The following is a 26,770-nucleotide window of genomic DNA, read 5'->3' as shown; positions in this document are numbered from 1 at the left end:
ATAGTTGCAGCCACACACTTCCTGAGAGCTTGTGTCCTATGCAACCCATTTTATACTCACTCTGAGCCTGTAAGAGGTATCACTGCCCCATTTTAGAGATGAAGGACCGGGGAGGTTAAGTCGCTTATCCAAAGTCACATGGCAGGGCTGGGATTCAAACCCACGTCCATATGATTGCAACGGCTGTGTTGTGCTGACTCTCAAAATTTTGAACTCCAAAGTGCTGTTTTAAAAGGTACACTTGCTCGCTGCTCCCCCCGAGTTTTTAAATTATTTCATTGTACAGTCTTCTCCTTATGGATGTATTTTAAAACATAATTTGGTTCCTTTAAAATGGCTTAGCATTTGCAGCAACATGGGTGGACCTGGACATTGTCATACTAAGTGAAGTAAGTCAGACAGAGAAAGACAAATATCATATGATATCGCTTGTATGTGGAATCTAAAAAAAAAAAAAAAGAACTTATTTACAAGGCAGAAATACAGACATAGAAAACAAACTTATGGTTACCAAAGGGGAAGCGGGGGAGGGATAAATTGGGAGGTTGGGATTGATACTACTGTATATAAAATAGATAAACAACAAGGACCTACCAAATAGCACAGGGAACTCTACTCAATATCTTGTAAAATGGCTTAGCATTGGTCTCGTGTTGGTAATTGCTGACTCTGGGGGACAGGTATATGGGGGTCCACTACATAATTCTACTTTTGTATGGTTTTGATTACCCATATTTTAAAGTTTTTTTAATTGGCTCTTTGGAAAGTTGGGTGAAGTCAACACTAAAGGCTGATGTAAGATTTTAACTCTCACCCAGCTGCAAGGTCTCTGCTTGCCTCCCATTAACAAGCAGCTCCAAGGCCGTCCCTGGTCAGACTGGTCAGACTGTGTGTGTTTGTGCAGCCTTGCCGCCCACCAGCCAGCATGCCGCTAGCAGGGGTGTCAGTCATCTTGTAAGATTAGAACTGGCTGCTCAGAGTAACTTTCCAACAAAGAAGGAATTTTCCCAGCCTCCACCCCATCCATTATTCGTGCCTTCTTGGGTGTGGTCCATTTCACAAGAGATGGCAGGATGGCTGTCAAAGGCTGGTGCAAACGACTTACCTGTGCTTCTTTACCCCGGGAAGTTTTTAGGTAGAAAGATTGGGTTGGCCAGGACCATTGCTCCAAACTTTCCAGAAAAAAACAGAAGATCCAGGCAAACTGTTCTATCAATAGTTTTCTCACCTGCCCCTCTTTTCATCATCAATGATTTCATGATTTTATCCCCTCTACATTTTGAAGGTTTTATCCGCTTAGGTATAATTTCCTTGCTAAAAAAGAGGAACTAGGGGCTACAAACAAGTGGATGAACAGGTCATACTAGTCTTCCCTGCTTTTACCTGTCACTCCCCCCAAGACAAACAGTCAGGCCTTACAGCTACTCCTCCCTTTCCTAAAGGAAGGGCCAGACAGGGGGTAGAGGCTGACAGGGCTGTGGAGCAGGATTCCTCAGGAAAAGGTCAGGAACTTCCCGGCACTGGCCTCACAAGGCATCCTTTCACGTTTAAATTTTCCTTATAATGACAAGAAACTTGGCTCCCTTATCTGTGGGCACCCCTTTCCTTTTCTCCATTTTAAGATTCTGGCACACTCGCTTTTATTTTATAAATATGATGCTTATGCCTGTTGCCTGACACACCTGATGGCTTTAACACTTTGATGGCCCTTGAAATTGCTTTGTAGAATCACTCTGTTTTTTACCGATAAAGGAAGAATTTTTTAAAATGAAAAAAAACCATGATGCTTAGGCTCATGGGCTGATAGAGAAGCAGATTGGCTTTATTTAAGGAGAAATCTTGACCCTGAAGAACAGAGAGAACTTCCATGGTGGTTTTTGTTTGTTCTCATATGAAGTCCACCCTTTACTATTCAGTTCACCATGGCTTTGGTGGAACAGAGGTGGACAGAACAGTGTGTGTGTTTAAATTTTTCTAGGAATTTCTATGTACCTAATTATTTGTTTCCTTTTCCTTGGAAAAGGCTGGCATGTTCTTGGGTTGGGTCTGACTGGTGGGTGCTGTTTCCATCCTGACGCCTACACCTGTCCCAGCATCCGGAGGGTAAGAGCATCGTAGTGTCACCCAGAATAAACGACTAAGGTGAAGGTGACTTTTCCTGCTCAAGGAAGGGGGAGGAAACTAATCCCAAGACTGAAAACAAAAAGCAAAACAAAGCAAAAAACCCCAAGTGAATGTAAAGTAGAAGAGACAGGCCAAAGGAAACAAGTAATTAGGTACGTAGAATTTTCTAGAAAAATTCAAACACACACACTATTCTGTCCACCTCTATTCCACCAAAGCCATGGTGAACTGAGTAGTAAAGGGTGGGCTTTAGATGAAGACAAACGAACAAAATACCAGGGAAGTTGTATCCATTCTTCAGGGTCAAGAAAACTCTCCTTAAATAAAGCCGATCTGCTGCTCTTATCAGCCTACGAGTCTGTGGCATCATCTGTGCAAAACAAAACCGAGTATGCCGGAATCTTAAAATGGAGAAAAGGAAAGGGGTGCCCACAGATAAGGGAAGGAGAGATAAAACTGAGCAGCCGAAAACCACTTATGTGCCATGTGCTTTCAGGTCAACAGTCTTAGAAATGTACACGTACATACAAACCACCGAAAAAGCAAAGTGAAACTCCTGGTAGTAAAAGAAGGTATCCAGCTGGTTGGTTGAACGCAGGTTTCTAAGGAATCTGACTGGCCAGACAGCCCCAACCCAAGGTGAGGAGCCAGACTTGAAGGCGATGCTGGGCTTCGCCTCGCGTGGGAGGAAGGGGTACTCAGACCCACAGGAGGTTAGCATAAAACCACCGGCGGCTCAGGTATTTGAGGAAAGGGAGGGCATTCTTAAAGAACTCAGCTGCCTTCTATCATTTGAACATACGAGGAGAAATCAACTTTAAAAAGCTGTAACGGCTCATGTCCAGGGTGACTTTATTTCATGGAAAGAATAAAAAGACAACACCAACAGCATGATTTTCCTAAACACCACACAGGGACAGGCGCTTTTCATTCCTCTTTTATCACATCATACAAAATTTAAAAAAAGAAACCAACAGAAATACACCAAAACATACCCCCAGACCCCTTAAATTAGCAGACTTAAAATTAAAACTTGAAGCAATATTTTGTTATACTTTGATCCAAACTCTATTTACAAATTAAATTGCACTTATAAAGACAGCAACATTTCTAACGGGGTTGTAGGTTATTCTGCTTCATTGTGGTTTTATATCTCAATATAAAACTTTTAAAGCTTTCTTCAGTAAAAACCGTACTTTCTTTAATAGTACATAATGTATTTCCCCACTGAATTTCTGAACCGGTTTTCTCTTTTTGTGCTTTTCTGCTCTGTTTTATTTTACAAATGGCACATACCTTCTGAGCAGGTACAAGCAGACACAACACTCATCCTAAGAGACTCATTCATGAAAAAGTCGGACTGTAAAAGAAATGAAATATTAGCAGTCTAATCCTTTGGTTCATCTTTTTAAAAAAAAAATCAACTGGTATAATTTACGAATTGGTGGTAACTCTTCTTTTTGGTTAAAAACAAATCCACCTGGTAGATTGCTGATTAAAATCCAACACTGATTTCAAAGTACCACCTTTCCAGCCTCCTCTCTGCTCAAAGATGCCACTGTGACAACTGGTTTGACAGGACACGGGCTACAGTAAGGCACAAGTGGATGGTACAAATAAAAACAAATACTTTAGGACTGGTGGTTGTTTTTTTTCCTGCACGTACCGTTTCCAAGATAAAATCACAAAAAGAAATACATATTTTTTGTTATGAAATACCTATACAAAACGTTTAAATGTACACCATCTGAGCTGCCAAAAAGGGTTTAAAAAAGTATCAATTTTTTCCCCCATACATAAAACTCTCTCTCATCAGTAGGTCCAAGAGAACTTGGGTTCACAATGTCCCAGCACTTTATGGGAGGGAAGAGGATCAAAATTCCCCTTCCTGCTCTCCCTGACTCCAACACAAGACAAAAACAAAGGTCAGATGTTGTCAGTAGTGTATTCTACTTATTACAAACAACTGAAATTTAGGAAAAAAAAAAAAAAAAAAAATCAGGCCGGAGACCACGGGTGGGTGCTGGATCAGAGTAAGGCACTTCGCGGGGTCGCAGCATCCCGACGCGTGGGTGGGGACCGGTGCGGGGTCCGCTGGAGGCCAGGGCCTCTGGGGGCTCCACGGGGGGCAAGGCTGGCTCCGCAGCAGGATGACTCGGGAGGTATGACGTGGACGCGCCATCTACACCGACGTGGTCACGCGGTCAATGGTGTGGTTGACCTCGTTTTTGTTGGAATCCAGTCCTTTAGCAGCGTTCCTGTCGTTCCGTAAATTTTCCACCGTCTTTTTCATGTTCTTGAGCTCGCCTGGGTGGGGCGTGGCTCGTCTCAGGAGTGTTCTCTGAAAAGTAAAGAGCGGGGTGAGTGTCTGGGTTTTACTCCAACACTCCTTCAAATGCGAAGCTTCCTGGGTAGCTTTCCAACACAGGTCTCCCATTCCTGGAGGTTAAGAGGCAGAGTGGGTGAAAAGCTTGCTTTGGAGGCACGTGCATTTATCAACTGCTCCCTCGTGGTTAAGGGAAGATGAAAGTGTTGAGTATAACTTACCTAGTCAAGATGGAAGGGCTCCTTTCAGAATAAAAGAATACTTTGTAAAATACGAACTGAGTGTTACGATAAGAACAAAGTTCCATGTACAGTAAGAAAAAATAAAAGATTTGTGAGATAGAATTGTGGGGAGGACGGGGAGGAAGAAGAGAAAGGAGTCAAAAAAAATTCTAAAATTAAACTCCCTAGAATGTTCTACTATTATCTGAAGCGGTTCTGGCTTTCTTCAACCCATGAGGCATGGAAGGTGAAGGAAAAGGGAAGTGAGAAAGGACTTCTTTTCTAATTTTGCTGCTGTGTTTTATTTATGACCTACTGAAGAAAGTTCACATTTTTCTAATAAAGACCACAGGGTGGGAAGTGAAGTGACAGGGTATGGGCAATGTTTTTAAAATTATATTATTTAACATGTTATGTGCTCTTTTGCTCCTAAAACAGCATTTACATCTTATAAATGGCCAGTCCGGGAGTTTCAGGAGGAGCTACGATAGGTTAACAAAGGAGGAGCAGTACTAAGGCAACGAGTAACTGGTGAAATAATCATGCTCCAAGAAGTCATGAGATACGGTGCTTTGTGACCACCTAGAGGGATGGGATAGGGAGGGTGGGAGGGAAGGAGACGCAAGAGGGAAGAGATCTGGGAACATATGTATAACGGATTCACTTTGTTATAAAGCAGAAACTAACAGACAATTGTAAAGCAATTATACTCCAATAAAGATGTTAAAAAAAAAAAAGAATGAAGAGTGCTGAAAAGGGTAAATATGTGGGTAACTATAAAAGATAGTGTTTACTTATTGATAAATATTTTAAAATAAAATTTAAAAGCACAAAATTAAAAAAAAAAAGAAGTCATTAGATAAAGTCATTTACACTGGAGTCATTTTGTCATGCCTAATTCCTACTTTGCCCTCTACTACTGTAAGTGAATAAAAGCCCACTTGGGGACAGCTGGAATAACAAAAACTCCAGGCAGTAATTGAAAAACTGCCCTTTGTCTTGGGGGCTGCAAGTACTCCCTCTGAGTTCTGCTTATGAAAATCTCAATTAGTGCAAGGAGTTTAAGAAGCCAAAGCCAAATTGCAGGAAGACTCCAAGAGTTGTCCCTGACTCAACTGAATGGCTGAGACACATATGGAGGATGGAGGCAAGTAGGGCTGAGCGGTCCTTTCAAACCTACTCCTGATTTCTGAATGAAAACCCATAAGGGAATCCTACTAAGATCGCAAGCTCTCTGCATGAAGGTGAAGGCTCCCGGTTACGTGAAGGTGAGCAAGAAGTCCAGGAGGACAGCAGGCAGCTAAGTCACGCGGTGAAACGTGGATGAATCCACACGGTACGGCTATAAGGGGGGGTGGAGGGCAGGGAGAGACTCAGTTCACTGGGAACAGCAGAAAAGAAAAAATTCCCAACCAATTTTAAGAAAGCAGTGGGGGCAGGAGGGGTAACTATCACAAATAAAGAAAAAGAAGCACCCACAAACTATTCAAACAAACAAACAGAAAAAGTCTCATTTGCCTTACATACATTTGGTGAATCAGAACCTTAGAAACTCCCAGTTTTGCCTTCTAAAAAAAATTCTTAAATGCTGAAGGCAGAACAGAGAAAAGACTATTTGAAAATAAGAGAGATCTTTATCAGGTGTCACTTTCAATCTCAAAAGGCTTTTAAATTTTGAACGTCTGTGGAAGCCAAGAAGCTCGAATCCCATACCGTTTCATTATCGTCCTCATCCTTTTCATCTTCCAGAAATCGGATTGCGCTGACTCTGTTCACTGCCCGCTCATTCCAGGCCTCATCGGACACATCATTCACCAAGCTCTCCAGGGCACCACAGCGAGGCAGGTTCTCTGTTGGACAAAGACCACGTCAGCAGGGTTCCTGTGACTGGCAAGGTTGCCCTTTCTTTTCAAGGATGCGTAATTCTGTTTGAGATCATAAGATATCTGCTAAATCAATATTTACTATTTCATTCCAGAATGTCATCATGATTCATAGAGTTGTCTTTCATGATTCTTTTTTACACGCTCACTTCAGAAACTTCCTCTTGACCGTGATTTGGCCGCACATGTTGGATCTAGTACTTTGCTTGGCAGCGCAATCTACTGCATTGTTCTCTTGGGGTCTTAAATGCTCCTCTAACGAGGCTGGGATAGGCAAGGTGGCTCCGTTCGCCTAGACCCTTCTCCCTTTTTTCTATTGAAACCAGCTCCCAGAAGAGGATTTATGACAGTCATGTGATATGAGTGTGAATGCTTCTTTAAACCACACATAATTTACAAAACAAAGGTACAGTCACTCAAAACAACTCCTTGTCTTAAAAACAGTTTGCTGGAGATGTTCAATTCTAATCCTCCAAACTGTCTGTTTGGATTTTAAGGGACTCTCACCTCTTTTAGGAGTATGTATTTGCATTTTCAGCCTTAGCTTGAACTCAAAACCAGAAGGCTGTTTAAAGAATATCACATGTGATACACGGGTATGAGCAGCACGTTTTTTTCTGCAGAGATACAGGGGAAGCTTCCCAGAAAAGACCCACAGTGACCTCACACCTGGGCTGGCTCTGCAGGCAGATAAGACACAACGCAGTCCCGTGTGGGAGTGAGAGGCCTTAAGGACAGGCATTAGCTGCTGCTAATTCTCGGGGCCAAGGGAACCTGGTCCTTCAATTTACCTTGGCAGGCAGGTTCAGAAGGCAGCTGAGGAAGTAAGACACAGGTGAGAACCTTCTCCCCGGTGGTGTGGTCAGTGTCCGTCTGGAACGTGAGCAGCGGCTGGGACTGGTTGTCTGATAACCACAGAGCCTTCAACTTCAAAGCCGTCAGGGATAAAGGCAGGTGCAACAGCCTCGATGAAAACAAAAGGAGACATGGGGAGCTTACAGTCTGTGATTAAATCAAGTCTTGTCCAAAACAAAACAGGAAAAAAAAATAAAAACCGCTTCCTGGGATTGGGTTCAATATGTGAAAAGGTATTATGTTTATAATAAGATACTCGATTCTCCCTTTGCCAGTGGACGCTTCAGTGGGTGACTGTGCTTCCCTTTTCTGTCATCACCTCTCTCATTAGCACCTCCAGGCCACGGGGCAAAAAAATGAGGAAATTACAGCACATGCTGTTTACTCTTGGGAAGTTTCCATTTAAAGGCCGGGGTGGGGCGGGGGCGTGGGGAAGCCAGTGTAATTGTGGAAGAACCCAGAAGCCGAGTTCTTCCTAAGTCAATGGGGACAGCCTCACCGGCAGGGCTGGAATAACATCATGGCATTACCTGCTCCCAGTAGTACCTGGCAAATCGGGATGTGAGGAAGGTGAGGCCTTGGGTGCTGCAAAGTTTAAATTGCAGTTAAAATAAAGATTAAAAGTGTTTCTTTATGGACTCCACTTGCTCTCTCTGGGGAGATTATTTTAGGTATTCCATTTTAGACTTTTAAGTTTCTGAAAGCTCCCACTTCTCAGACACCTACGTGATAATTAATTTCCACCTCAGATTACTTCAGTTTCAAAGGAGATAAAGCATTTTAAAAATTGTAATGTGATGCCTAAAGATTAGTTTTCTATCTATATTTGTACAAGTATTTGACCAGTTAAATCTATTTAGTGACGACCGTCCCCAGAAATCATATGCACTTGGTACTTGGCGAAGATTACTTGGAGCAGAGGATCTCAACTAGGGGCAATTTTTCCCCCGGGGACACATCTGGCAATGTCTATAGACATTTTTTGGGGTGCTATTGACATCTAGTGGGTCAAGGCCCAGATGTTGATAAATACCCTACAACGCATAGGACAGCCGCGCAACAAAGAACTATCCAGCCCCAAATGGAACACTGCCAAGGGTGAAACGCTGCTCTAGTAAAAACCAAGGCTTTACAAAAGTTTAATTCACTCTGAAAACACCCGAACCTCTGCAGATACCAGGAATTTAAGGTTTAATGAACTTAAGGTTATATTTCATCAAGTATTTTCGCTCTAAGGATGGCTCCATGGATTAAAGGATAGCTCCATCTTAGAAATGACTTCATACGTTAGCTAAAAATAAGCTAATCACAGTCTGTTACCTACAATAGGAGGCACATTTTCTTAAAAGAAATCTCTGGCCCATTAATTCTATAAGAAACTAAGTGACAGCGTGTATTCCTGGGGTTCTTTCTTCTATGAAATGGTACCTCTATCTCCATTTAACATACATGGGAGAGGTGCCTAAATGTCTCACCAACAGATTAATGCAGACGTATCAGACGTATTTTGAATTGACAGATTTACGGGAAATAAACTAGAACTCCAGGAAAAGCAGTTGTACTCCAATATTATAAAACTAATCCAAGTAAAATGTAAGCACAGACCAACTAAGTTACTTTAACAGATGAAGTTAGAAATGATCAAAGAATGCAGACAGCGTATTAGCAAACTTTCTATAAGAACAATGAATACATTTCACAAAAGCCTTCCCATGTCCTAGTTATGGAGGTGAGAAAATATTTTCTTTTCCTAAAAGTTAGTCCAGTCAAGGCTGACCCATCCCATACACACGCAGTGGGTGCAGTATTGGTTAAATACAGGGAACTGTGCCCACGTGGGAGTGAGGTTCTCAGGTCGATGCCTACGTGAAAGGACCCTTGAAAAGACTCCGTGTGTTGTATACGCCACTACTTCACCAATGACAGCCAAATTGGGTGGGAAATATGTGTTTTTAAATCCCAGAATCCACCCAGTGCAGTGACATGCACATACCAGAAGGATGCCCGGAGGGGTCTGAGGGCACAGCAACTCAGCCCCACTTCCCCTGATTCTGAGCTATTGGTTCTTTGAGGGGGCTAGAAAGTGAAATCTCTGTGCTTATTTGTACAAGCGTACAAATGATCTCTCCCTCTGCCCAAAGGCTGTCACACAATACTCAAATGCAAGGAAGTTAAAGACACAAGGCAGGTATCTGCCAGACACTGTGACAGGACTTTTTAAAAAATATATCCTAATACACTGGGGGGATGCTTAAAAGACATCAAACCCTTTTTCATTTTATTGAACCAAAGGGTAATTTCTTTTGAAAGTGTGTCCCTATTTCTTTTTTAAAAAGGAATTAAGCTAATATCCTCCAGAATGTTTCAAGTTTCAACGTCTTGGGCAAGAAATCTCTACCTTCGAGAAGAGTAAAGAAAAAATAAGTCAAGATTTGAAAGCTGGCATGACACACAGATACTAAAAACACGGTCATCGTGCCTTCTCAGACTAATAACTGGCTTCCCAGATAAATGCTAAAGCAAAGGTATAGACAAAAGGTTAAACAGAGCATCAATAATAAATAACAGCTGCTAAGGATGCAAATCATGTCATAAAAGCTAAAATAAATTACTAGACTCCATAACAACAGGTCTTAAAATCACACGCCACCAAGCCAGGTAAGATGGATGCATGGTCTAGAACACTGGTTTTCCTGCAAAGAATCAACGTGCCAGCTTGGATTCGGCTGCTGCCGGCCAAGCACACACCACACACGAGCTCATTCACACATGTCTTACGGACAGAGGTGTTCCCAGTGTAAAAGAGGAAAAAAGCCCCTGCTCCCTGCCCAGTCTGCAAACAGAGACTCTGCGGGCTGGGCCGACCCTGTTGCTGACTCACTGCGGCCTGGGGGAGAAAGACACACACTCCTGTGTTTCTCTTGGGTGAACCATCCCAGATACAAGCCAGAAAACAGATTTTTTTTAAAAATCTGCTTTCCAGGGGAGTTAGTAATACACTTTTGGTTTATTCTGGTACCTTCTGTTCACTACAGGATCAACACAAGAAGCCGCAGCCCCATTTGTACACATCTCTGTGCTACATTTAGGACCACATTGTCCCAGAAATAAAAAGCCCGTGATTACTATTTACATCAACAGTACAAGGAATAAAGCAAATGAACAACCAAACCGTGAGCTTCTTGTTTCCAGATACATCGGTGACCAGCCCGCTGAAGTGAACTCCCCCACCTCTAGCTATGATAGCAGTTGCTTTATCAAATTTATTTAGCAACTAAACGTGGCCTACTGATTAACGTAATACTAATAAACCTATGGCTGAATGCTTCTTACAATTGAATATTTCATCTGTTTGTTACCTCCTAGTAGAATTGTTAGTTTTAAGCACAGTTTTCAAAAATGTTTAAAGAGATACACAGAGAGAACATAATCAGTGAAAAAATGTAAACAATACCAAAATATCTAAAGTGAAAGCCACCTGTAACCTCAAGTTTCCAGCCCTCCTCTAGGGGAACCACTTAATATTTTGGTGTTCTCTATAGGTAAGACTTTTTAAAAACAAAAACAGGAATGAGAGCACCAGGTACCGTCCACACTTGCTCTCTGCCCTGGGCATCGTGGGTCACAACGCAGAGAAATAGATCATTCTCTAGCTGCTCAGTATTCCCCAGTCTGGCTATACTGTTGTGTTGTGTTTTGTCTTTTAATATTTTTTCCAGCTTTATTGAGATATAATTGACATATACCACTGTGTAAATCTGAGGTGGACAATGTGATAATTTGATATACAGTGTTGGTGCTCAGTGTCTGAGGATGCAGGACCCGCGGATGCGGAGGGCCAACTATGCTGCGGCATCTTATATAAGGGGCTGGGGCGTCTGCCCATGTTGGTACCCTCGGGTGTGCTGGAACCAATTCCCCCAGGGATACGGAGGGATGACTGTTTCGGGAAATGATTACCTCAGGAGGCTTAGTATCTCCATCTCCTCAGATAATCACCATAGTGTGTGTGTATGTGTGTGTGTGTGTGTGTATGTGTCTGTGTGTTGGAAACATTTAAGATCTACTCTCTTAGCACCTTTAGAGGATATAATACAGTGTTGTTAACTACAGTCATCATGCTGTATGTTAGATCCCCAGAACTTATTCATCTGCTAACTGGAAATTTGTACCCTTTGACTGGCATCTCCTAATTTCCCCCAGCCGCTGGCCCCTGGCAACCACCACTCCACTCTGTTTCTATGAGTGCAGCTTGTTTAGATTTCACATAAAAGTGAGATCACACAGTATCTGTCTTTCTCTGTCTAACTTATTTCACTTAGCAAAAGGCCCTCAAGGTCCATCCTTGTTGTCGTAAATGGCAGGATTTCCGACTTTCTCATGGCTGAATAATATTCCATTTCATATATACGTATATATGTGTGTACACACTCACACACACACACACACCTTCTTTATTCATTCACCTGTTAGATGCTTAGGCTATTTCCATATCTTAGCTACTGTGAATAAGGCTGCAATGAACATGAGAGTGCAGATACCTCTTGGATATCCTGTTTTCTTTTCCTTTGGGTATATATATACCCAGAAGTTGAACTGCTGGATCATATGGTGGTTCTATTTATAATTTCTTGAGTTCATTCCATACTGTTTTCCATTGTGGATGCAGCAACTTACATTCCCACCAGCACTGCACAAGGGTTCCCTTTTTGCTGCGTCATCACCAACACGTGTTACCCCTTGTCTTTTTGATAAAAAGCCATCCTAATAGGTATAAGGTGATACCTTTTAGACTTTTTAATTTATTTTTTGGATCATGAAATTCCAAGTTACAAACTATTTCTCCGTTGACAGCCATGGTTTGCAGTATTTGGTACTAGTAATATTGCGAGGAAGATTGCTCCAATACCCGATTTTGTGTACTTGGTGGATAGTCATATGGGAAAGAACCTAAGAGTTAAGGACATCTGTATTCTGGGCCCATAGCTGGTTGCTGATACAAGGCACCTCCTCTATTACTGTACCAAAAGGCTTGGTGCTTTAGTCTCCAAGTGGCATTTTAGCGTTATCCCTGCTATAATTTTCCTATCAAACATGTCAAAAAAAGTTTCTTGGAACCGACATGCAGTCTCCCTGTGCCGTTTGCTATTTTTATATGCTTGGGGGGAGAGGCAGAAACTTCTGTTGTATTTGGTAGGCCTTCCCATGGTGTGGCATTTCTGCAAGCTGGAAAGCTAACATGGTAGCCTCTTTTCACCTGGAGGGTATCAGTTTCTCTACTGATACTTTAAGTAAGTAGTAATTAAATATTTTAATAAGCTTAAAATCTGGTTATGCATCTATATATACAATGGACTAAATGACACACCTAACTGACTCAGATGACAGCTATGGCACTCGACTTTTTAATTGGTTTTTTTCCACCCTGGCCCAGGCATAATAAATATTGAACTTTCCCTTCTCCTGAGAACTTGAGAATGGGGGTCTTCACGCGTGTGAAAAACAGTTTTTAGAGGTCAGAGCCATCTTTCTGCTCGAGAATTAGTGATGCAAATCCGTGCTCCCCAAAGTGGCAAGAACTGGGGCGGGTGTGGAATCACTGAGCTTCTACTGCTGTAGGGAGAGGTTAGGAGGGAAGGGCCCTTCTCAAGCTGCATGTCTCCTGTTGGGCTTTAATCCAAGCAGAAATTCAACATCCAGCTCAAATTAATTCTGAGTTTCCAGTCACCTGTGAATGGCCTTAAGAATCTATCAGGATGTCCTGAAAGCATCAACTTTAAAACGGTGAGGGTTTCCTGAGGCCATAACTCATCACCAGGTTCCCCCGAGTCCTGCTGTTTGTTTAGCACTACTGTCCACGATCCATTAGCAGGAGTGAAAAATGGTGGCTCGTGCCTGACCTGTGAGCAGCGAATCACGTAGCACACAATCCCCCAGACACTCTTTGGATCGCTGGCCTTTACCATTTTGAAGCATTGATCATCTTCCCCTGGTCCAGCACGTTTTCTCCCATCTAATTATGTAACACCCAAAAGCATTTTTAAAATTCCTTTTGGCAACATAGCCTGTGATATCAGGCCCTTTGCAGTGGCCTGCCAGCCATTCTGCAAAAAATGAACATTTTTCACATTTCCATTCAGTCGACAAATATTCACCAGGCATCTACTGAAGGGACAAATCACAATGACACACAAACCACCACATCTAACTTTAGGGAACTTTAATTTCAGGAGGTTTGCATGCAGGTAAACAAGCAATTATCATCAGGGTAATTCAGAAATGCAGACCCAGAGAGGAGGCTTCCTGGAGAAAAGAGGAGCATGAGTGCCAAAGGATAAAAGTGGGGAAACAGAGAAGGTGTCAGAGGTGGACAGAAGAGCCTGGGTAGGCGGGCTCAGGGGAAGGAAAGTGCAGTGACATTCGCAGTGATGAAATTGGTTCAGAATGGCTGAAATGACTCTAGTCCACATTCCAGAGTCTGGCAAGCAGCCCCCGGGCCTCTGACCCAGAACTCGAGAGATGGCGCTGCTGTGACCTTGGGGACACAGACTGGTGGCTCGTCAGGTTTTTTAGACTATGAAACACCTGGCAATTCTGACATTAGCTGTGGATCTTCTCACCAGCAAAGTGTCCCTGAATACAATTTTGTTCACAATGTCAGGGGGTTCAGAGTCACGGGCAGGACACATCAAGACCCCTGGCTAAAATCTAGCTCAGACTCATGGGAGCTCTTTTTTCAGATGAGGAAACCAAGGTCCACAATGACATACGGAAGCCAGTTATAAAAGCCAAGACCTAGGTCTCCCTCCCCCTTCCATCGCAGTACCGCCATCTGGGAAGCATGTGTCCGGCCGTGCCCGCCGTAACCTTAAAGGACTCCACGCTCTGGCCGCCCTTGACCTTGTCCACTCCATCCGGCTCCATCACTCCAGCTCCCAGACTGGGAGCTTCCAGGCCTGGCTAATGCGACCAATCAGTATATATTTTACAAGGTGGAGCAAAGGCAAGACAGCCAAGGCTGGGGTGGATGACCGTTTGCTTGTCTCGGGCTTACCTGTTCCCTGCCACGTCCAGGACGTGCAGCTCAGCGGCCCGTGACACCTCCGCAGGGATCCGAGTCAGCCTGTTGTCGCGCACGCAGAACACAGTGAGGCTGCTGCACCCGCCGATCTATGATGGGAAAGAAAACATGACTGTTTTCCAGGTTTTTCTGGGAGATGGGGGTGGGACTGGAGGGTCTTGTTCATCAAATGGCATGAAAAGGATGCACAAAATAACATCACACGATTTTAAGTCTCACTGATGACCAACTATGATTGATTTAAATCATATAAAACACTGAGTCATCCAGTAACCTTAAAAATCTCTGCAAAACATTAAACACGTATGTTCTAAATTAAGTCAAGAAAATAAACAATACAGTTCAAAAACTGCATTCTGAACAGAAAGTCATTTTCTACTGCTACCTAATGCAACTGCATCTTTTAAATATGTTAACCAGACAACACATGTCCAGACATATAGTATTTGGTAATACGGGAGTTTAAGAATTCTAGGTTGGAAAAGAATATGAAAAGAATATGAAAAAGGAGATTTTATATATATACATATATATATATATATATATGTATATATATAGCTGAATCACTTTGCTGCACACCAGAAACTAACACAACATTGTAAATCAACTATACTTTAATAAAAAATTAAATTTAAAAAAAAGAATTCTAGGTTTCAAAAGTCAGGCCAAAGGTGATACACACACACACACACACACACGCACACACACACACCCCTTTGAAGACCTGCCCATTATGTTAACTTCAGTGTTCCAGTTTCTTTAAAAAAAAAAAAGAAAAAGAGGAACATCTGAGAGATGATACATTGATTTCTACCACACATCTTTTAATAGCCTTTGGTCATTCACAACTTAATTTGATAAATTCATTGCCCTTTGACAAATGCAAAATGAACCATCTTTTAGCAAAAAGTGAATTTGGTCGGCTATGACCTACTGCTGAAAGCACACGTCGATATCTGCGTCCACACCAAATTTGATTCCCCTTTTATTTTAAGTAACCGATTCAAAGGTAATTGAGCTTAGTATGAATCTAGTCTTCACAAAAGAATTCAAGGACTCTCTTGAATAAGCTGTCTGTGGTTTCTACAGTCAGGAAAGCTGAACGAAGGGGTTGCAAAACCAGCTGGGTCCCAGACACAACATCCCGCAAGCCTGCGTCCACGTTACACTCTCTGCACATGCGCTGTTCTGACTCAGGGCGGCTGGGGAAAAGGGCTGATGAAGGGACCTATTGATTCTGATACATGGAAAAGTACCCCAGAGCCTCCGCCAGAGGAGAAGCAAGACACCCGGCTCTTCATCAGTATCTGAATATACCTTCTGCCCTTTTCTATTTATCTCTGTGTTAAATGTGACGACTCTATCTTAAAAAGCGGAATGCACATTTATGAAACTGTTACATAATTACCTTTGTGCACAATCTTTTTATGTCTTCCCTTAGGAGTTCATATAAGGATTTTGAAATAATATAATTAACCACAGCATGTAACCATAATGAATGTAAAAGAAAACTAAACACACAAGAAAACACAGACTAACATTCCTCTCTGGTCACCTGGAAAACACCCAGAGATGTACTGTTCCCCTCGTTTCTCAGTATTCACATTTCCCAGCCCAGAAAAACTGGTTTGCTCACTGTCCTCTAAAAGACATCCTGCATTTTCGGTCGCACTGTTTCTTATAGATACACCCTTCTTCTTTCTGTCTTTTTTAAATCTTACCATCACCCCCAATTAGCTAAACATCCTCTACCCCGAAAAGCCTTCCCAGAACCTCTGGTCCACGTCAATCCGTTTCCTTCCCAATTATGGTCCATACAAACCCTCTGACAGATCGTTTGATGGGGCTGTTTAATTTGCACGCTTACATGTCATCAGGTTGCTTGGCATCCCCTCTGCCCAAAGGTGAAACCCAGCTACCTGCCAACATTCCTCATGAAGGTATGTCTACACGCTTGTATTTGTTTACTTACTACTGAAAGGCTGCTACTTAAAGTTGTCATCTGCTTCTATGTGTAACAATGGAGACCACAAAACTCTTTTCCCTGGTAAGAATTACTAGGGCAGCCTCTCATGTTTTGTAAATATCATGTCCTAAGAGGCACATCTTCTGTGGGGCCTGGCATTCTTCCCTCCCTTGAGGAAGGGGATCAGTTTAACCCAGGTGCCCAGGCACCTCCCAGAAGGAAAGGAATCAAAACCCTGGACACCCTGGATCGTGTGAGGACCGACACGATTAGATTCTCTCTGATGAATTTAGGTGACAAAGATCGACCCATGGGGAGGTCCCCGTGGGGCCCGGCCCCGCTCCATGTGGACGGGGATCCTCACTGGGTCTGCGAGCCAGGAGGGGGGCCTTCTGGGTCAGCACGTGGCTGAGGCCGGTCACGCCTCATGCCGGCCTGGCTTTGAGGAGACAGGGCTTATCTGGACTCCGGGGAGGCAAAGCAGGTATCGGTTATTTACACACAGAGCCGAGGCTGCATCGTGATTTGGGGCTTCGCTTTGTCAGGAAGCCGCCCACTGCCCCAGCCACCGGTGGGGTCTTTGTTTGGGGGGCCTACTGTTGCATACACCGTGTGAACATTTTCAATTTGTACCGTGTGCCTATACCATCTACTCCTAAAAATTAATTAACTAACGAAAGTGGGTCAGAGAGGTCTCTGAAAGTCGTCCGTGCAATGAAAGTTCCGGACAAGTTCACACCGCTTACGTACTTTGGGGGAAAGAACGGGAACTCCCGGTGGAGGGTGTGCACTGCCTACGTGTTTACAGCCTGCGATTTATTGTTTTCTCTTTCCTTCCCCGCTCTACTCTCACACCATTTGAGAGGTCAAGGGGAGGAAGGCAGTGTATCCAAGAGCCTCAGGCGCTCTGGGTGGACAAGGCCGTGAGTGGCCTCTGCGCACCACTGGCCATGTTTTCAGGAAACAATGAGGACAAAGAGCCCGTCTGGGCTGAATGTGTGAGGGCTGCCTAATGGGGCAGAAAGCAAAGGACACGCTCACGCCAAGCCAGCCGGGAGGGCATGGCGCAAAGCTCTGGTTTTCGGAAAAGATGATCGAGCAGCCAAAACCATGATTCAAAAGACAGAGTTCTTCACAGACGTCAGAGGGGGATGCGGGGTGACGGAGAGGGGGGGGCTCTGCGATCTCACAGACCAGGGGTGGAACTTACGCTCCGTCCTAGGTTCTGTGGATTTGGATATGTTACTTTAGCAAAAGTAACAATAAGCATTAGATTGAACGAAACCACCTATCACAGCCCCTATCCTAGGACCTGGCCTATTGCTGCTGCCAAATAAACGTAGCTGTGGTTTTTCCAAGAAGTGAAAGTCCCAGGTCCCAGTGACAGGCTGTCCACACCTGAGCCTCTGCCATGTTGCTGGAACTGTGCTGAGGTTGCCCACCTCTGCCCTGGACGCCCCAGAACCTCCTAAAACACTGTCCCCCTGACGGTGCATCACAGTGACATTCTGTGTTCATAGGAGTGAAGAACTGGCCTGAGTTCAGTATTGCATTCTGCATCATTCGCATGTATTTCTGCTTTCTCTTTTGGGTTCAGGAGGCAGAGTTTACAGGCTCCTTAGGGGTCAACAGGATAAAATGTCTCCATCACTTAGAAATTCTGGGAAGCAGAGCCACTGTTTAAATAACTTATTACCAGTTACGTAGGAAGCTGATATTTTCAAACTCCCTTTAACCACAAAGTAGCACACAAGGATAGCAGCACCAGAGAAAAGAATATGAGGGCTTGGACTTGGATTCTCTGAGAATTACAGAACGTAGCTAAGGACCCTTGTTAAGCTGTTCTGTGTTCTCCTAATTCAAGACAATACTGTCCTTAACTCTTTGGCACTGATCTGATCCATCTCAAGGATACGGGGCCTGCAGATCACAGAGCAAACCTTCAGTCAGGTCAACTTTCCCTGAGTATTAACTGCCTGCAGGCGACAGCTTAAAGGAGATAATCAGACAGATTGCATGACTCAAAGAGGAAGCCTGTATTGGTCACCTTCGCCTATAGCCTGCCTTGTGAATACCTGCCCCGAGTGGAAAGGAACTTTCATTTTCCTTCGGCATCTTCCTTTCGATATTATTTGTAACAGAACTGAACCCACATTTCACTGGCAAGAGGGAAAATGTACAATAAGCAAAATCTGGTCAAAATCCTATTTGAACAGAAATAACATGAGGTATAATTTTAGAAACCAAAGACTATTTTTTGCCTTTCCCATGATCATCTGTGGCATATTATTCAAATGTTCCCTGCTCCAGAAATATTTTGGAAATCATGTGGTTTTGGGACTCCCTGAATTGTTGGGCCACTGACATCAAAATATCCACTAACAGCGACAGCATTCTTCTAATTATAAGAAAGTAACTTAGTTGACTGGAAAATAAAAACCACATACACACACGCACGAAAGCACAAGGAGAAAATAACTCAAACCAAATCCTGCCACGAAGGGATAATCAGTCGTAACATTTTGAGGTTCAAATGCCATGCGTTTGGGATTATAAGAATGCACTTCAACAGAATTAAGACCAGCCCTATGATCTTTAGCACCTTTGTTTGCATACGGAATCAAGAATGTCTTCCCATGTCATTTTGCTTCTAACAGGATTTTTACTGACCACATAGTTATTTCCTTCTACGTATGTATCACAGATTACTTAGCAGATCACCACTGTAGACACTGCTGATTAGTTCTACCATTTCTTTGCTGTGTGATCCTGGGCAAGTTACTTAACCTCTCTGAGTCTTAGCTTAGAAATCAGTATCTGTTGGATGCTGATGATTATTTACCTATACCTCATTGAATTGTTGTGAAAATCAGACAAGAATTAGCCTGAAGGCACTTGGCACAGGGCCTGGCACATGTCAGCTCCCTCCGGACATGTTTGGCATGGCGCCTGGAACACGTTAGACCCTCCTGCATACACTGGGAGAAATAATCTCGTGCATGATTCTCCGTGTACATCCATAATTGTTCTCCTAGGATAAATTCCTAGAAGTGGAATTACAGAATCAAAGGGTATGCATATTTTTCAGATTTTTAATACTACTACCAAATTCCCTTCCAGAGAAGCCATAATAATTTATATTTCCATGATAACAGGCACTTTCCTGTACTCTCACCAATATTTGGTATATTATTATATTTTTTAAATCTTGAAAATTTGATAGGTGAAAATGCTTCAATTAACATTTTGTGAATAATGATTTCACATTAAAAGTCATTTCTATTTTTTTCTCCTGTGAATCACTTACTGGTTTTTGTGGGGGGTTCTTTGCTTTTCTTTCTGTCCACTTTTCTAGAGTGGGTACATCTCTTTTCTCAATGATGTGAAAGAATTTCTAACAGAGTAAGGAAAGACAGCCTTCACGTGTGATGCTGTAAACGTCACCTTGCCCCCAGCCTGTCTTTATTTTCTTGAAGGTCAGAAATCTCATTTTCACGTAGACAAGTCCATCAACTGTTTCTTTTATGAGTTATTTCCTCTTTCAAGTTTAGGAATGCCTTCTCTATCCTGAAACCCAACGGTCAGCTTTTTTTTTTTTTTTTTTTTTAATTCTAGCATTTTTAGGTTTTGTCGTATCTCTTTTATTTATCAATAATTCACTTTAGAACATCATGGGAACTTACTCTAGAAGAATTTTAAATTGTACTAATAAGAAGGCAGAAAGCTATCCACAAAATGAATACTCTATCACCATGGGCATTTCTGAATAGCACAATAATATCTGTGGGTGATCCGTGTTTACAGATTGCCTGATAAAGGAAAGCTTTGACGAATGATCTGCAAATCCTCCCTTGTCCCATCTGACTGGACAGGTATGATGTAGGTAGAGTCACTTCCATTTTGACTTAATGGAGACAAGAGACTAAGCCCTAAACTTGGATATATACTCCATTTCTTCCAGCCAGAAACTCTCCGTGGTCTAGGTTATTTAACGATAAGATGTGGCTGGAAATACTATAAAGTTTGTGTCTATCTTCATACCCATGATCACGCATACACCGACTTCCTGTCTATCCACGAATCAGAGTCTCTTCCCCTTAATTCTTCCCTCCACCAAAAACAGGGTTTTTTAGGGAACTTCCTTATCACAGAAACATACATACTTGAGCAACGGGATGAGAAATAAAAAACGCAAGTAAGTGGTTTGAAAAATCAGAAGCATGCCACATGTAGCAAATAAAGCGAATCTAGCCTGTCCCTCAGAGACAAAATCGTGCCAACAAAGTAGAATTTGGTGAAGGCAGATGAGCCCCCAAGGTATGCCTTTCAGAATTTCTGAATAACTTAAGATGTAATTCACAGAAAAGCATTCTTTTGAGAGAGAATAATCGGAACAAATCTGACAAACACATAGCAAAACCAGGTTCCAGGCCATGCAGTCATTTAAAGAAACAAAAAAAAAACTGAGTTTCGAGGAAAATGTCCAATGTTTTACAATGAAGAGCACACAAAGCTGTCAGCCGATCTGAATCTTCATGCATTTGAGAAGCAGAATGGAAGTCAGAGATGCAACTGTGGTCTGAACAATACTTACAAGATTGCAAGTTTACCTGACTTTTCTAAATTTCCAAGCAGCTAACAATTAAGAAAACAAGAGACATTCATTGATTTGCAAATGTTTACTACACATAACACCACACAACACAAACAGAATCTATTATTGTGACCCACACAGTGCAAACATTTTCCCCTCAACCATTTGGGGAAAAAATGCAAATAAATGCTGCTATAGACGAAGGAACTGTGCTGTAAAACTGACAATATGTGATACTATCAAATGGGGGGAAAAAAAGACAAAGAGGAAGAACTACACAGCACACCAGACCAATGGCCATTAATACAACTATGGATTTGGGGCATATAAATGGAATTGGTCAGCATTTCAGTTTAGATGTGTCATGCGTGCGACTTAATTGTTCAAGAGGAAGTAATCACGTTTGGAAAGAAAAGAATCCAATCAGGAGAGTGCAGGATTTGATGGGATGGTATCAAGCTTGGAGGCAGAGTGTATGCACACACGTGGCATTCCCCCTACACACACACTCACACTCACACTCGACCAACAAACAAGACCCCGTTCAAGGTGAGGGGCCCATCGATGATTTGGCAGCTCAGCCTGAGGGTCAGAGGCCAGCACTGCCCGTTTCTGCAGGGTCACCAAGCTGGGACCCACAGCAGAATTGGGACATGTCCTAGCCTGGGAGCTCAGAGTATGTGAGTCGGAGTGAAATGGGCTAGAAAAGACCCAGTCCCTGGGGTCCTAAACAGCTTTCTCGGGCAGCTGAAGGAAAAGGCACAAACTTCATTCCTTGATGAAACCCCAAATGCCAGGAAAGCGATCATATCAATAATTTCATTCTCTCAGAGTGAAAACAGGGCTGATGCTAATATGATGGGGACAGTTTACAAGAAGAAACTCCTCACGTTCTTGTCTAAAATGTGTTCCTTTGAAAGAGCAGATCCAAAGAGAGGGATGGGGACATGGCAGGTGGGTGGTGACCTCGCTGGGGATTAACATCATACTCAGAAGCCCTCTCTTTGGCATTTACTGAAACTATTCCTCAAATGTATTAATTTTCTAAAGTGTCCAAACTAAAGATGATTCGACCTTCCTTTACCCAATCAAGGTCCTGCCTTACGTCAAGGTCACAGCGATGAAAAGGTAGGTTCAATCTGCTTTTATGGGCTTGGCCATCTGGGAACACGTCTGGAACCCATTCTCCCGACTCCCAGCTGTGTGAGCCCCGGTGGGGAAAGCTTCTCACCAGCCTCAGTTTCCTCATCTGTAAAGTGAGAAAATCCTCACGGCCTCAAAAGCTGTTGTGACGATTCAATGAACATACACAACAGCACCTAGTGTAGTGCAGGGCATTGAGAAGTGAAGTCATGAATCTTTTTACTTCTCTCTGCATGTGTTTATGTGTCCGATCTACACCCATCCACACGTGCTCTCCAACAAGAGTTCAATTAAATGCTCAGAACACCAGCTCTGTGTTTCGGTTTATTGCTTTGAGACTGGAACCAAAACATTTGGATGAGCAGATTCTCTCGTGTCCCAGTTTAGCTGAGATGGAGGTTTAGGTCTTTCTGCTGGAAACAGAACGGAGTCACATTTATAACAAACATCCTTATGCTTCCACTCAGGAAGGCTGGCCGTCCTCACCCAGGGACAAGCCTGGGCTGCCGAGAGTAGAACACCCAGATGGGGAAGGAAAAGAAGAGACCAAGCCAAGTCGGATACCCAGAGAAGCAGCCCTGGGAGCGTAAGAACCCCTCGAGCTCTGGCTGGTTGGAGGGCAGCTTTGAAACTATTCCAAAACAGATGTTAGAAAGGGTCAAACAGAGAAATAAGGAGGAAACCGCACCTGGCCAGTGGTCATCACATCAGAGGACACAGCACCTTTTCATATGAGGCCTTGGCCAGGGGGAGGGGCTCACTTGACGGGTGGAGGAGGGGGCGGGGGGGAGAGTGGAGAAACGGCATCTTAAACTTTATTTTAGGCTCTATTGTTAATAAAAAATCAAGCTCAGTACGACCCATTTCCAATCAGGTTCTCCTGGTTCCAAATAGAAAGCGAGCCTTCCTTTTAAACAATGGCCCATTTGCCTCCCTGTGTGATCTGTCTCAGGTTTCCTCCCCATTCTCAGTATTGGCACCTCCTTTGCCAGAACTGAAATGCCACTAAGCTGCACAGCTATGCCTGCAAACGATGGTGACTGTCTCCTTTCTCCTGCTTGGAGCACTGACCAAAAAATCCTAAGAACCTGGCCCGACCTTCCCGGGCGTCCTCCTCTACTTGGATGGCTCACTCCCTCTCTCCCGGAGGCGAGCCTCTGCCCAGGAAGACGCTCCATCAAGATCCGTTTTTACGACTCCAACGGCTATGGGACGGTTTAACTCCTCATTAAACCCAGTCAAACCCAAAGTCATCCCCTTCCTCTGCCCAACTGCCAGATCACCCCTTCCTGTCCGTGGTGTCACTGTTCTCCTAGGTCAACCCCAAAATGTCATTCTCTCTGTCCCCTTACGAATTCACCTTTCCCAACTCTGCTCACAGCCATCTGGACCCACCTACTCTCCTTAATGTTACTGATGGTCATTCTTTGATACAATTCCTCCAACCATCCCTGAATCCACAGACGAGAGTTTACACCTTTAAAAAGCATCACATAAGTCTTTTAAAGTAGTTGACATCTTTGACCCCTTATGTGTTATTATTTCTTTATAATTATTATTGTATTATTTTCTTAAAAGCACGTACCTCTTTTGGTAAAGACACTAATTTATTTCTGTCTGCATTCAAGTTGCTCAGCTTCTTAAGTTTTCCAATGCTCTTAGGTAAAGTCTGTTAAAGTAACATTTTTGTTATTAACTTAATGCATACTTTTCACATGGCTCAGAGTAAAACAGATCTTTTCAAGAACTGAGAGAACCTAATCTCATCCAGTAAGAGAAGTGACGGTTCTTCCTGAATATCAGGTGCTTATAACACTCACTTGGGGGATGTGGCATCTAATATTTTGTATTTTTGTAGAAATGAGAGTATGTTTCAATGAAATGAGGTCAAAGGCACAGGCCTGGGAACAGAGAAACACCTGCTAAAAGAGGTAATGAAGGCTCTTCAAGTCAACAAAGTGAAATTTGCAACCTCGAGATTCATCCCTTCCCCGCCTGCACCTCTGAGAACCCCAAGAGATGGTGGCTTAGATGCCTGTGGAGGCCAGAGAGCTCAGCAGGCAGTGAGAACCCGAGCGGGGCCCCATGAGGCTGGGGGAAGGAGGGGGGCCACCCGGGCTGGTGTGGGAGCCCACGGGGAGGGGGGTCTTCAACCCTGATGGAATAAGGAATGAATATTATTTTTCTAACTGTTATGACTACCATCTGTAATTCTTTTTTTTTTTTTTTTTTGACGTGGACCATTTTTAAAGTCTTTATTGAATTTGTTACAATACTGCTTCTGTTCTATGTTTCAGTCTTTTGGCCGTGAGGCATGTGGCATCCCAGCTCCCCGACCGGGGATGGAACCCACACCCCTTGCATTGGAAGGCGAAGTCTTAACCACTGGACCACCAGGGAAGTCCCTACCATCTGTAATTCTAAACCTGGAAACAAGGAAGGAGAGCCTAGTCCCTCCCACCCAACCTGCCCGAGGAGGCCGCTGTCCTGTCTGAGGGGAGATGCTCCCGGCACACCCCGCACTACCAGCGCTACATCCTTCACCCACTCTTGCTGTCTTCTTCTGATCTTTTCACCTAAAGAGCATTACTTACACTGTTTATAAAGAAAGGAGAAAAGGGAAGAAAAGAGGAAAAAGGAAAGTAGAGTAAAACCTAAAGTGACAAAATATAGAGAAAAGAGAATGGCAGGAAAATAAACTAAAGAAAACAGCGGCTACAAGACAACGACAAGAGGAGAAAGGGGAGCAGCTGGAGTGGGAGGTGAAGGACGATGGGCGGAGAAGAAGCAGCAGGAGGCGAGAAGCAGCTGAGGTTTGCTGACGCCCTGGGAACCCACCCCAGCAGGTGCTGCCCCGGGAGGATGCGGAGATCTGGTCCAAGCCCGGGGAACCTGCACCGCCTCACCCAGCTTCTCAGATGGGGTGAGGTCAAGGTCAAAGCCGTGCTCTGGCTCCTCCGAAAGAGCATCCCCCCAGCCCCAGTGCTCCCAAGGCTTCCCGGGCCAACCACCATTCCCTCCCCCTCTGGCCCGTCCTCGGACTCCCCAGTGGAGGCATCAGCACTTCCACCGACAGGGCCGGTCCCCGCCCCCCCCCGCCCCCGCCTCCCTGCGCCCCCTAGTGTCCAGCTCAGTCCCTGTACCCTAAGCATCACAAGGGGGACACACTCTCTGATGGGGGACCTGGACACGTCAAAACGGATCACCTTTATGTCACATGCTTGCTTCTCAGGTCCCTTTGTTAGTTACAACGTAAGGCAATTTCCATCTGGTCTACCCAAATTACAAATAAGTAGAATCGAACCTAAGGAGCCTTTGTGATACAGAACCCACATCGTAAGTCTCCCTCTGACCCTGGAACCACACTCACCAGGAGCCGGTTTTCCGTAAGAACCAATTCCGTGAGGCTTTCACAGTCCCCAACCGCCTCGGGCAACTGGGTGAGTCTGTTCTGATCCACCTTCAAGATCGACAGTTTCTTTAGTTTTCCTGTAAAAGCATTATTCAAACTCATTAGTTATCACTGTTTTCCTGATCACACCGCCTGGTATTTCCTATGGGCTGTCCTTGCTCATTTGATTTCCTCACCCAGCTTTTCAGATTATGAAACTGTACCATTCTCACTTCGACCACGAACAGCTGAGAGTTAAAATCGTTTGTTCAGAATGTCAAAAACAGTCAGCAATTAGCGGCAGATCCTTTGGAAAGTCACTACCTAAAAATATGTCAAAGCCCAAAGATTTCAGGAAACAACAAACAGCTGGCTCTTGATGGATCTTTAAGAACAAGAAATGTCTCGCGTACAGAGGAGAGACTTTAATGTTACTCTAACAATCGTCCTCACTAAAAACAAAAGACAGCACAGTGCAGTTTATTCTATCACCTGTGAATGACAATGACTCAGTGAAGATCCCTACAATGAAGTATTGCTATCAATGCAGAGTCAGATGGTAATCTTTGGGCTTCCCTGGTGGCGCAGTGGTTAAGAATCCGCCTGCCAACGCAGGGGACACGGGTTTGAGCCCTGGTCCGGGAAGATCTCACATACCGCGGAGCAACTAAGCCCGCGAGCCACAACTACTGAGCCCGCGCTCTACAGTCCACGAGCCACAACCACTGAGCCCATGCGCCACAACTGCTGAAGCCCACGCGCCTAGAGCCTGTGCTCCACAGCAAGAGAAGCCACCGCAATGAGAAGCCCGCGCACCGCAACGAAGAGAAATTCCCGCTCGCCGCAACTAGAGAAAGCCCGCGCGCAGCAACGAAGACCCAACGCAGCCAAAAATAAATAAATTTTTGAAAAAAAGATGGTAATCTTTGAAAAGCCACATTAAGGCTGATCTATTTCACTCTGGGCGGGGAAAACGGACTCACGGGCAATGCCCTCAGGCCACGGGAAAGGAACTGGGGTTTACTGCAGCCTCCTCAGCCCCCGCGGGATGGAGGAGATCCTGCATCACCAGATTCTCACTTTCAACTACTACTTCGTCAGGGGCTGAGCCTACAGAGCAGAGGTCCTTGTTATCCACAGAGAGTGGCCGGCATGATGACACTGTCCCCAGGAAAATCGGAGAACA

At 43.9% G+C, this 26,770-nt stretch overlaps 1 protein-coding gene across 4 annotated transcripts in view; it reads right to left on the bottom strand.

The window, feature by feature from the left end:
* Nucleotides 1-2,959: 2,959 nt before the first annotated feature.
* Nucleotides 2,960-26,770, bottom strand: part of LRRC1 (leucine rich repeat containing 1) — a 134,480-nt gene continuing 110,669 nt past the window's right edge. For 3 of the 4 annotated variants that reach the window (XM_082414340.1, XM_082414342.1, XM_082414341.1), the window contains 6 exons: nt 25,564-25,682; nt 23,779-23,862; nt 14,464-14,579; nt 7,346-7,548; nt 6,385-6,521; nt 2,960-4,465 (listed from right to left, as the gene is read on the bottom strand). In XM_082414340.1, the coding sequence (XP_082270466.1) occupies nt 4,307-4,465; nt 6,385-6,521; nt 7,346-7,548; nt 14,464-14,579; nt 23,779-23,862; nt 25,564-25,682 (818 nt within the window). In that variant the 3' untranslated portion in view covers nt 2,960-4,306. The remainder of the gene's footprint in view (nt 4,466-6,384; nt 6,522-7,345; nt 7,549-14,463; nt 14,580-23,778; nt 23,863-25,563; nt 25,683-26,770) is intronic. The other variant, XM_082414339.1, reaches the window with a different exon arrangement.

Source organism: Balaenoptera physalus (assembly GCF_965194825.1).
Source record: "Balaenoptera physalus genome assembly, chromosome: 11".
NCBI lineage: Eukaryota > Metazoa > Chordata > Mammalia > Artiodactyla > Balaenopteridae > Balaenoptera > Balaenoptera physalus.
The sequence above is the reverse complement of the archived record's forward strand: the minus strand, read 5'-3'. Positions and strand labels throughout refer to the sequence as shown.